General features: G+C 38.8%; 1 protein-coding gene across 1 annotated transcript in view; it reads right to left on the minus strand.

Annotated features, from left to right (window-relative positions):
• Positions 1-13,266, minus strand: part of NDST4 (N-deacetylase and N-sulfotransferase 4) — a 144,187-nt gene that overhangs the window by 113,811 nt on the left and 17,110 nt on the right. The window contains exon 2 of the mRNA XM_087724695.1: positions 5,549-6,820. Within this exon, the coding sequence (XP_087580821.1) occupies positions 5,549-6,577 (1,029 nt within the window). The 5' untranslated portion in view covers positions 6,578-6,820. The remainder of the gene's footprint in view (positions 1-5,548; positions 6,821-13,266) is intronic.

Raw genomic sequence — 13,266 nt, forward strand, 5'->3', positions numbered from 1 at the left:
GATATCTCTGGAAGATAAGCAATGGCAATACAATCAAACTGATACCCGAAATCAGGACCTAGGGCTAGGATCTGAAGACTGCGGAGAGGACTTCTCATTAGAAATATGTCTGATCTGCAGCCTTACCCTGTAGGATCAGCCAATCTATTAGATGTATATTTCTGTGGGTCTAAAAAAATGGTGGGGGGGACACAGAAACCAGTAACAGAAAGAATTAAGTTTCAGTAATATCCCACTCCCTTTTTAAATATAAAAATCAATCCAATTCCAGAATTCCTAGAACGCCTCAAGAAACATCAGCCAAGCTCTAACTGAGTAAGCTATATGAAGTTGAGTGAGGAGCATGGAGTATGTATTTTTAGAAATTTGGATTGACCACTTTCCAGAGTATAGACCAGTGGTAGTCAACCTGGTCCCTACCGCCCACTTGTGGGCATTCCAGCTTTCATGGTGGGCGGTAGGAGTCTTGTCCAATACTGAAGCACTTTCCTTTTTTTAATTTAATTGACTTCCCTACTTTATAAATCACCATTACTGTGGAACTGGTGGGCAGCTATAAAATTTTACTACTAACAGAGATACAAAAGTGGGTGGTAGGTATAAAAAGGTTGACTACCCCTGGTATAGACAGAGCTGATCACAATATAACAACAAGCTTTATATAATTTAATTGCTGCAATGTAATTGTTGCCTTGATGGCAGACATATTTAAAGATTATGTTGGAGGCCTCGAGTCCTTTCTACAGAGTTGCTCAATTGATTAATTTGGCAGTTGGAAATTTGAACATCCATGGCTTAAGTTCTTAACTTAGTAATTGGCCTTGTATTAATTTTCCATCTAAAAGGGGATTTAAAATGCTTTCTAGACAAAACTAAAACCTTATTTTTGAATAGTTAGTTTCAAGAGCAGTAGTTGGTAATGCAACGTAAGTGTCTACAAAAAAAAAGAACAAAATAGGGTGATAGGCGAGATTTAGATGGTAAAGCTTAGCAACAATGACATAATAATAACAACAATATCAATGCCATTAATATGGAACAACAAGGAGGCCAGAATCAGTGTTCCTGATTTGCCTTATTTTGTTGGCTAGCTTTACCTTATTGCTCCGGAGGCAAATTCACTGTTTTGATTTATTGGGCTTTTCACTTTCGGTTGTATCTTTCCACAGCCCAAATAATGCCTTGGTTTAAAGCCTTAAACAGGATAGGGATTATGCACTTATATTATGGTGCAACTGTTAGTCCTCACTTAGTCCTTACATATTTTTATAACATCTTACTACAATTTGCTAATAAATTAAAGTGAGCAGATTTTAAGATAGGTAAAGTGGGACACCATTGACCGGGGGGGGGCCTCAGAGCACCTGAGCTGTAAAAAAAAAAGAGGGCTGTAAAACCATGAAGCGTTACCCCTGCTGCCACCGCCGCCTCCTCCGCTGTGCTTTTGAGGAGCTTCCAAAGACTGAGCCTCCTCCTCGCCGCGCTGCCGCCGCGCAGGAGGGGAGGGAGCCTCACCCCTCATCGGGCGCTGCGAGCAAGCCGAGCGGAGGGAGGGAAACCACTGCCCTCTAAAGGCCACATCGGGAACAACACTTCAGAGAAATAAAAACTTTTTTTTAACGGCATCCTTTTTAAAATTGATGATTCAGCGTCTTTTCTTTCTTTTGAAAAATCGGGACTTTTTGAACACGCCGCGGGACACGGGACAAATTTTGAAAAATCGTGACTGTCCCGCCAAAAGTGGGACGTCTGGTCACTTTATAATAAATGTATTTACTATGAAACTACTACAACATAACAACCAACAGGTAAAAACTATAGCTAAAATATAATGAACTTGTCTAGTTTGATATAAAGTGGGAAAAACATAATAAATGTCCGTCTTTCATTTCTAAGACAGCAAAGACGCTAAGAAAATAGGCTAGAGAGAGAGTATTATAATGGAAATGACTACCACAAATTCCCCAATCTAATTACTTGCCTAATGTCAGTTTATAAAAAGTTTTCAAATTCCTGAAGGAGCCTTTGGTCCTTTATAGATTGTCTGACAGTTTTCAATGATTCTATTTAATTTACTTCCTGTTTAGAAAGTGATTTAGCAGAATCTCTAAAAGAAAATATAGGTAATCTTCAAATTACTACTATAATGGAGCCTGCCCATTATAGTCAGAAGTCATGTGATTGCCTAACTTAACAGCCCCCATCTCTGCTCCCTCCATATAATTGTTAAGCAGTTTACTAAGTGGAGCATGGGGTCCCTCAGATGAAGGATGGCCTGGAAGTCCTAGGAGAGGTCCAGGCTACTTCAGGCCTCCCAGAGTGTCCCCCACTCCCTGAAGCACCCCATGCACCACTTCATGCATCTTGGGGTCCTAGCTGGATCTCCTGGATCACTGGAAGCTTGCAAGCTTCCGATGGCCTGATTTCCCCTAGGTTACTAGGTTAGAAGAAAGCTATAAGCTACAGCTGAGTCATGTGAGTTATAGCCCTGAGTGGATAACTGGCTGACAAGTGGGATGGGATGGGTAGATGGATGTCCCTGCAGCATCCCTACAGTTGGTCGTAAGGCTCAATGACTGCAAGGGTGCTATAGAGTCAGTAACTTTAAAACAGGGTTGTAGATAGCCTTTGTGAGGTCTATTGTAACTTTGAATGATCGCTAAGCCCTGGTGGCCCAATGGTTAGAATGGAGTATTGCAGGCCAAACTCTGTGCACAACCTGGAGTTTGAACTTGATGGGTTCAACAGGTTGACTCAGCCTTCCATCCTTCCAAGGTTGGTAAAATGAGAACCCAGATTGTTGGGGACAATATGCTGACATTGTAAACCATCCAGAGAGTGCTGTAAAGCATTATGAAGTAGTATATAAGTTTAAGTGCTATTGCTATTACTAAGTATCATCATTAAGTCAAGGACTAGAATTACTATGTAGAATTACTAATTACTATGTAGAAATCAAGTGGGATGAAACTACTCACATAATGACTGTTTCCTGATGTTCAGTGTAATACCAACATAGGATGTAAAAATAGAGAAATTCCCACTGCCTCGAAAAGCATGACATAATGCTGCAAGACCCAATCTGGGTCAGTCACCAGAACCAGAGTTTAGTCTTCTGAACTTTTGGATTTGTGTTGGAGACCATCCTCAGGAAGCTTTTCTCTCACCAGAATGTGTAAGAGAACACACATTGGAATGGGCTGTGCTGGATGGGCTCCAACATGAGTCCTGGAGTAGTCTGGAGTGCAGGGTGGGCTCCAGCATGAGTCTGAAAGCTTGGAAGACTAAACCTCTGGTCCCAGTGATGGACCCAGATTGGATCCTGGGGCATGTATATTTGCCTTCATGCCTCTCATAAAGTACAATCTATATCTCTCTGGTATGAGAGCATAAGGAAAGGTTGACTATGTATCAGTGGTGGGTTCTGGATCCCGTTCCAACCAGTACGGTTGGAACAGGCCCGGCAGCATCCACATGGACAAGCGCAGTGCGTGTGCATGCATCTTAGCACCTCCGCAAAGCTCTAGCTGCTCAGCGGAGCATTCCGCAGGCGCTGTATGCACCGTGCATGTGCGCGTAAGCCCCGAAGACTTAAAAGACTGATAAGGAGCTCGGGCGGGTGAGCGGGTACTCCGGAGCACCATACCGGAATGGTATCCGGTGCTCCGGACAGGCTCTGGTACGCCCATACCGGGGCGTACCGCCTGCAACCCGCCACTGCTATGTATACAATTGTTAGCAATACATAACTAAAATAACACTAAAACTAACTAAAATGATAACTGAAAGTGCTATATGAATTTGTATTATATACTTTATTGATTAAACATGAATCTCAGTGAATTGAACATTCAAAAATGCATCACAAATACCACTGACTGGTGCTAATGGTTGATACGGGTTGCTGCCAGCATCCTAGGTATTTTCTTAAAGTGCATGTTGTTCTGAGTAGCACAGTTTTTTGCAGTTCCGCTGGCGTTATTGAAGGAAGCTGCAATTTTGTGATGTATTTTGTAAAATTCTTGGACATGGTGCCAAGTGCCAAATGACAATGGGTATCACTTTAATATTATTATTGTTGTTATTGTTATAATTATATTTAAATCACAAATTCCATGGATCAAGCTTGGATAACCAAGATGGGAAAATCAGAAGACTGATTTTATAATCCTTGTATAAAAGTAACCAAAGTGCCATGTTTTATATATATAAACACCTTGTTTATTTAACAATGGACTGCTGAACATTTGACCCTATTATTTTATTAATATTGATGTTGGGCTTTAACCAGACTTTGAAATGTATGTTTCTCCAAGTGTTGTCTTGGCTAACATACAAATCGTACATAACATACATAAATTACATTCATAGGAAAATGATTATTTTAGGATATTTTAGAAAATAATCTAACCATTTTCAAAGGAATCATTTCTCATTAAAAATGTTCAACCTGAGCCGGATAAATTGTTTATGTAGTTAACCTAATAATAATTCACTAGATATTTGCTCAAATTGAGACAATTCTAAGGGGGGATTTGATCACACAAACACTCCTTATGAAACTTGTAAATGTTTAATCTTCAAAAGATATCTAAGACTTCCACAGTTTCTTTTCTGGGATCCCTGAGGATACTAGCCAAAATAATTTTATTTCGTTTTAAGAGCCGAGGTGGTGCAGGGATTAGAATGCAGTACTGCTGGCTGCTTTGGCTGACTGCTAGTTACAGTTTGGCCATTCAAATCTCACCTGCTCAAGGTTGACTTGGCCTTCCATTGTTCCAAGGTGGGTAAAATGAGGACCCAAATTGTTGGGGAGGTGGGGGGGAAATGTTGTCTCTGTAAACTGCTTAGAGAGGGCTGTAAAAGCACTACGAAGCAGTATATAAGTCTAAGTGCTACTGATATTTCTATTAATATCAGAACATAGTGCAAGGCAAACTCTAGTGACTTGAGTGCTACAAGGTCAGTTCCTTAAATATTTTTTTCAACTATTTCTCTATTGAGGCCTATGAAACTCAGAATTAACCTTCAAGCCAACCAATCTGATGGTGGCTTAGTGCTAAAATGTGAAGATCAGCAGACATAATTGATTGTTTTATCCAATCAATCTGTCTTAATTATCTTAGGGAACCCAGAATGTTAAAAATAAATATGCTGAGTATAAATAAATACAATTAACTCAGAATGCAACAAGTACGGTAACAGTAGAAAGCCAGGGTAGATAAATGAATCACACAACACTTTTGAGAACTTTTGAGTTCCCACACATCATGAAACATGGTGAATACCTTCATATTAATCAAAATAATTCAGTCTAGGATCTCTTAAAAGAAAATTTTGAGCCTAGTTGGGAAAGATGAATTGCTTAAAAAGTGAGGGTTTTTTAATTAAAAAAGGCAATCAAATAATATTTTAAAGATCTAGCTTTCATTCTTTCAGTAATTGTAAGGAGGATGTGTGCAAAACTGAATTGAGAAGAATTTTCAAGAACGAGAAGAAGGCTGTTAGAAATTTGTCAGAGAGAAGACCTCGTAAATTCTCATCTTACCTTCACATCTTTTACATTCATCCTTGTTCCTTCTTTTCCAACAAAGATGTCATCGATGTCAACAAGAATGTATCTGTCCAAGGATAATGTAAGCCTTTTTCCTGTCAAGAAGGAGATGGCATCTATAAAAATAAGTTTGTGCAGCCAAAAGTTCAAGTTGTTTCCAAAAAGGACTCGTTGAATTCCATCATGAAGTCCCAGGTCCTGAATCACTGTAGCATAGAGATTAAGCTTTGGAAGCGATGCTGGGAATGATTTGGAGGCTTGAAATTCCGTTAAAAGCACTGGTTGATAAGTTGAGTGGTTATATTGGAAAACTGTCCAGTCATCACCAGGTAATGGACCTTTTTTAACCCTTGGGGCTTTGGTTATATGCAATAGAGGGGACTGTGGGTTTACTAAGCAATCCTGCAGAGCTATATTGTTGTAAAGATGTAACGGGAATCCTTTGAGCTGAGTACTTGACAAGCTATTCTCATTGGCTTTATGAAAACCAATTATGCTAACACTGTATTCCACACAGTATTTTTCCAGGAGTTCTCTGTTCCATGAATCCATGGATGTGTATTTCAAAATATTTTCATATACTACAAGGATGTATTTCCCTTTGCCATTGTCAGCCAGGGGTGGGATATCCCCTTTCCCAGATGCAATCACCATATGATACTGAAACCGACTAGACTCCAGGATGGCAATGATGTCTTGGCCAAGTTGAGAGTACTGGCTTTCAACAAAAAGCAACACCGTAGCATCAGTCCTACTAGGATCAATTGGCTTCACTGTTTTAAGTTCTAGTGTTCTGTAGGGCAAAAGTTTAAGATCTTCACACTCCATTTCTCCTGTCGTATCAGTGAGGGCAATTTCTTGCTTGTGACCGGTATACAAGTAATAAGCAGAAATGACTATGCTCACTAAGCAGAAGGTGGCTAAGAGAATGACGAGTGTTCGGAAACTCCTACGAAGTTTCATGATCAGATTCATCTTTGTTTTGTTGTGTTTTGTCGCAGGAGTGTATTTCTTCTGTTTCATCTCCCCAAACTCCCAACAATTGGCTTCTTCCTTTTAAAGTGCCATCATAAATAGACCACGAGATGGTATGAATACCACTCTCCAAATATTCATGTGACCATTGCAATTCATGTAGTGGGGAAAAGGTGAAGACTATGAAATTCCTGATACGGATAGTCCGAAGAGGTGGGAATTTATATTGAAAGCTGCGTCCTTTGACTGCACCAGTTGCCAATAATCAATGGAGGAGACGCTTAGCATTATCTGCAACAAAGTGAGAAATTAGAGTAGGTTAAGAAAATCCATACAGCAATTAAAATGTGTTAATTAAATAAGCTAGTAACTTCTATTAACAGAAAAATAAATCCCACCTATGAACATTTTTATTGATTCCAAGAGAAAAGATGACAAGGGGATGACTTCCTGGTAAAATTTATGTGTGAAGAATATGCTTATCATTTACAGTTGTTATCTGAAACACTCATTATTTACTCCAGGCCTATATTTATCATGATACATAAAAACACAATTTGTGATAATTCTCATATTTTATAAGATTCAACAATAAGCACCATCAACTGAAATATAGGTAGATAGATAGATAGATAGATAGATAGATAGATAGATAGATAGATAGATAGATAGATAGATAGATAGATAGATAGATAGATAGAGAGGGGGGGAGAGCTAAAAAGCTTGAAATAGATCTATACTAGTCTCCCTTTATTTATTTATCAGCACAAATGCAACACAAATGTAACAAAGGCAACAGTAAAAATAATGGCTTTCTGTCGTGATGGTCTCTTGTGACGAGCCAATAGACAGAGAAAGAAAGGAGTAAGCTTCCTCCCATATTTGGGCATACCAGGGGTTGTGACACAATACATACCTATTTCCCTGGCCCAGCTGATAAAGGAAGAGAGCCTATGGCTTAGTGGCTAATATAACTGCCTGATATGTAACACAGCCCAGGTTCGATTCCCAGTAAGGGTATGGCTAGCTGATGAGAGCTAAATAGCTTGAAATAGATCTATACTAGTCTCCTTTTATTTATTTATCAGCACAAATTCAACATATATATATATATATATTCAGAAATGCATGTTATTGAGACTCCTTTCTTTGTGGACAGAGGGCTCTGCAACCTCCCATCCAACCACTTTATCCACTCCCTCAGACCTTCTGGGTAGATGGTTGAGTAAGGGAGTCTCCTTGGCACTAGAGGTCAAGCTCTCAGTTTCAATGGGGCTCCCACCCCTACAAATGTCCTTTTTCCTAAGCTGACACCATCACTGGCCAGTCAAAGGGAGGGTAGACTCACCCAAGGCATCCACCTGATTTTCACTCTGGATGGATCTGATCTGTTTCATGTTTCAAAATGTCAACTTTTAATAATTGCTTTTGTTGCCATGTTATGTCATGAGTTATAAAGGAACTAGAAAACAATATAACCATGAATTTTCGAGAGGGGCTGGGGTGCATTTTAAAAACAACCTAACTGATTAGATAAATACATCTGGCACTTTATAGAATTTATCTGGACACAAGACCATGTCAAGACCTTCAAGGCAGCTACGGGAACAATCCAATCCTGATTCGAGGCTCCCCCTCTAACCCATTTTTCCAGGCCCAGCATTTTCCAGATGAATGGAGCAAAAATTGTGTCGGTGTGCCTGCCAGTCTTCTTGGTAATGATAATTTCTATGTTTCAATTGTTCAACAGGCCAACGCTGATGCTAAAAGCACTTCAAAAACTAAACTAAAAGAAGAATAAAAACTTCAAAAATTCTTCAGACGTCCCAAGGTTATGCTCAAGTACGTGTTATCCTCTTTTTAAAAAAATAATAATATGTAAGCTAAGTGGATATGTAGTGACAAGAAGCCATTCTCCCATGGTCATCTGTGCATCAACGATGCTTGTTCAGCTTATAAAAAGAATTTCTGGAACTCCTCTTTTTATGCACAGCTGAACAGTGCTTAAATCAAGGTGAGGCTAAGCACATGATTTAGAGGCACCTGATTTTCACTCTGGATGGAGACCCCCAAGCATCCACCAATAAGACACAAGCTGTTCCAGGCTCTCAACCTTGAAGCAGGTTCTCAGATGCTTCAGGACCCTTAGTCCTCTAGCATACCCACCAAGGCTTGCCCAAGGCTTTGAGATGACTTCTCCAGCTTCTGCTTCAGATCTTCCAAAAGATCCCCTCACGATAGGATGAATAGCACAACTACTAGAACAACCTAACTGGAGCTGCCCATGAGATCTTTTCTTAGATATAACTGAAGGGTAGGAAGCAAAAAAGGCTACAGACCATCTAAATTAAAGTCTGCAATCAAATAGGAACATTCATATTTATTTTCTTGGCCAGATCAAAATGAAATCAATGCAAAACACTCTATATAAGATGATTTCTGTGAAATAGTCTTAAAGCAAAACAGCATCTTAAGGAATAAGAAGTGGAATAAAAAGTAATGCGATGATGAACATGTGTGATTTATGCAATTTGTAGTCAGATAGAGCTATGTGAATATTAAATTTTTATTCTCTTTTTCTATATTTTGGTCAATGAAAGATAGCAAACATACCTAATCTCCCGCCTCGTTTTCTCCTCAAAAATCATCCTGTGAGGTGGGTTGGGCTGAGAGGTGGTGGACTTTCACGTCTAAAGCAGGCCTAGAACTCAGGCTCCTGGTTTCTAGGCCAGCACTTTAACCACTATACAATACTTTCATATCACACTCCTAATGTGATTTATGGTCAGTGTTGTCCATGTCCATAAACCTCCCCCTGGTATTCTCTTTAGTTTTGATGATTAACCCAGATCATGCTTGACTTACTTTTATCTAATATCAGAAACTTTATTAACTAATCCTGATTTGTAAAAAAAAAAAAAACCCAAACAAAGCACCATACTCTAGTTTCCAGTTCCACAGGGTATATATTGAGGTAATTTTAACAATTCTACAACATAAAAATATAAATTTTAATTACTTCCAATGTATTGTCATTGAAACGGATAAATCTAACATAAGAGCCAATTATTATATTATTGTTTGATTCGTGTACGTTATTTTCATAATGTTTTAACTAATCAACTCTGTAACTATAAATTTGTAAAGGGATATTTAATCCTTACTCTATTTAGAAGTCATTAATAAAAATGCTTCAAGGGTTAGCAGGTTCAGGACTACCAATTACCTCCCATTTGACAAACCATTTTGATGAGCATGCTTTGAGTATCACATTTGAGGCAACTTTGCACTATACATCCAATCTCTTCTTATTTGAGATACCATTTCCAATTTTCTATCTTTGTAAGGAAATAAAGAAAATACAATCGCAAATAGATATTTCCACTGTTGGTAGTAAATTCTTAATTATTCCACAATTGATAGCACAAGCCTGAATATTCTAAACTTCTTATAAGTTGTTTGTTGATCCTAACTGTTTTCAGCACTTTTTTTATACTGAGTTATAGATCAATCTAAGAAGAAAAACACAAGCATGCAGTTCAATGGTGACAATGATAAATCACTGCAACTTACACTCCTGAAGTTTTATCAAATCACATGCAAGACTTTGGGTTTACAATCACATTAGGGATATGTGCTGCCCAAATCAACCCATCAGTTGTCCTTGCAGGATCAACAGCAGGAGGAACAACAAAAATGTGTTTGCATGTTGTTAGGGAACACATTCTGAATGTTTAAATTAAACCCCATTTGGTTTTCAAAAGGGATTTTTTTTCACCACTAGAGGGCAATATATTCCTGTTTCTTTCCAAATAACAATAGATATCAGACCATCATCTGTTTATCTAGAAAAAACTGGTTGTAAAACAAGTAGATATGTAACAATAGTCTAAAGCAAAAGGGAAGATATCTCATTCTAGAATTTACTGCTAAATGAATATAATTTTACTGCTCATAAATGATGGTGCAAGTCTCTCCCCCCCCCCTCCGGTACTTATAGCATTTCTCATTCTTGACCTGTAAAAGTGAAGACCTTAATATAAATTGGCTGTCTTTTCCTGTCTTTCATGCAGTTTCATACTAAATTATGAAAGAAAAATAAATCTGGTTTAAAATTAAATTGTGGATGATGTGGATAGCCTCTGTGTGAATTTGACAGATGGACATTTAATTAAATAATTTCAAAATAATGAAAATGAACTCTAGGTGTATAAAGTATTTCAAAACAACTCAGAATCTGAGTTAACTATAAAATGAATGTGTTTCTCATTAAAATAAATGGAATTTTAAAGTCTCACTTTTAACTAACCTTACGTTATAAACAGAGGTGGGTTCCTACCAGTTCGCACCAGTTCGGTAGAACCGGTTCGTCAAATCTACCAAACCGGTTAGAAGAGGTCCCACCAGTGGACCCGGAAAGCAGGCCACACCTACAGAAGAGGTTCCAAATTTTTTTGAAACCCACCACTGGTCCTTGGATATGATTATTCTACACTATCATGCTCCTATTTATAAAACTCAGTGGCTCTGTGAAAGGTAAGGATGACTACTGCGTTTGTGGTGCAATCAGAACATTGCGTGTGTTGAAGTTGTTGTAACGCAAACCAAAGATGCCTTTTAAAAAACAAGTTTACATCATATTCTTATGCATGCCAGTGCTGTGTGTGCAGTAATTTAAGGTGGTTCTGACAAGTGTCGTCGGTATCTTCATATCCGGTCACATGGGCGGCAAGCCACTCCCATCCGGTCACATGGGCAGCAAGCCACTCCCACAAAGGAGGCCACACCCACAGAGTAGGTTCGAACAATTTTTGAAACCCACCACTGGTTATAAACTAGAAGAACTTATGTACAGTTAAAAATAATAAGACAATTTTAAAAACTTCATAACTTTTGAATTATGAAGACATACAGTAGGGGCAGCCTTAGTTTTCTTCAGAGAAGAATTTCTTCAATTTCTAAATTTCTGAAGAAATTCAACTTATTTGTTCCCTTCCCATGTACAGACATCTAATAAAAAAAAATGTTCATCTTCCAGGCACTAAATCCAATTTCCTCAAAATGTATTCCTTTCCCTCCTGTTTGCATGCCACAGGTTTAATAATGTGTCAAATCTCATTTCAGCAAAAACGGTGAAGAAAGACAGGGAAAGTGACAAGCTTGGTCCCAGCAAAACATCACAACTTCCCAAATCCCTTCACTTGAAAGTGAAGCTGACAGTAAATTAATGACATCCTTTTTTCAGGGTTCCAAGTTGCACCCCTAACGAAAGAAGACTCTGAGGCCTGAGTTTCCTCAAAGTTCCATTTTATTAGACATGTCATATTGGCACATCTGGAAAAACCTGAACCTGAAAGTTTCCAGGTTTTCTCCACCAAAAAGAAAGTTCAAATCCCTGCCCAGCACCCACATGTCTATCACATGGCCCAATCAGACCCCATCCAAAACTGGAGATGCCTCCCAGTCATCTTATCACAGCTGCCAAGCAAAGTGTCCTTGACTCTCTGAGAAAAGAATGTTATTTTGACTATATATCTCCCATATATACTCCATATATCCCCCTCCCATTTTTCCACAGTAGAAAACGTGGCAGGCTTGAAGGCCCAATATAAAATATGGCTTCCAGGTCTAACACCTTTAGAGTTTCTACAGCCACGGAACATCTCCACATCCAATCTTTTCACTTTCCCCATTACGTAACAACTTTGGGGAAAAATGGAGGAAAATATGGTAAAACACATAGGTTCCTTTTGCTCCCTCCTGACGCGGCCAACAGCCGAAGCCAGAGCTGGAAGAAGATCTGATTGACTCTGGTGCGGCTTCCGGACGGCAGGAGAATTGCCGTTCTCCGATTGGTTCCCTGCCTGACAGCTGTCAAATATAAATAGCTGTCAGGCGGGCATTGTTCTTCGTTCTTGTTCTGAAGTGTTAGCTGTTGAAATCGGAGAACAGCAATTCTCCCGCTGGCCGGCAGCCTCACCAGAGCCAATCAGATCTTCTTCCGGCTCTGGATTCAGCTGTCGGCCGCGTCGGGAGGACGCAACAGTTCCATGTTGACAAAGGAGTGGAACAAAGCTATATATTCCCCTTATTAATTCAAACGTTATTCTGAATATATATTAAGGGAAATTGGATTGGAACAAGATGAGCAATCATGATTTTAAAACTGAATGAAGAGATATCAATGATCTGCACTATGGCAATGACATTTGCCGAAAAATGCAAAAAATCTGCAAGATCTAGTAATAAAAGTCAAGGAGAACAGTGAAAAAAAAATGGGACAGAAATTAAATATAAAGAAAACCACGTTAATGAAAATAGAAAGAAAAGCAAGACTTGGAATTGACAGTAAAAACAGTGCAAATATCAAATTGGTGGATAGCATCTGCCTAGCAATTGTTGGTCAACCATCAACAATAAAGGAACAAGCAGACAAAAATATACCACAGGCTACCATTTTGTCATGAAGACCTTGGATGCTGGATTGAATTATGATGTGTCTACAATTTCAACAATCAAAATTGTGTAAGTCGTAGTATGCGGCATTTGATGGAAGTGAAAGCTGGAATTTGAAGAAGAAGTGTATTTGAGTTTTGAACTTTGGTGACCAAGAAGATCTCTGAGAATGCCATGGACAGTCAAATAAACAAACTGATGGATCACCAAGCAAATTAACCCAGAGTTGAAGGACAAAGGACACATTTACATTATCCTACTTTGGAGACATTATGCAAAGT

Source organism: Thamnophis sirtalis, unplaced genomic scaffold, assembly GCF_051295495.1.
Source record: "Thamnophis sirtalis isolate CommonGarterSnake01/CBP01778 unplaced genomic scaffold, rThaSir2_p1.2 scaffold_10, whole genome shotgun sequence".
Taxonomy (NCBI): Eukaryota; Metazoa; Chordata; class Lepidosauria; order Squamata; family Natricidae; genus Thamnophis; species Thamnophis sirtalis.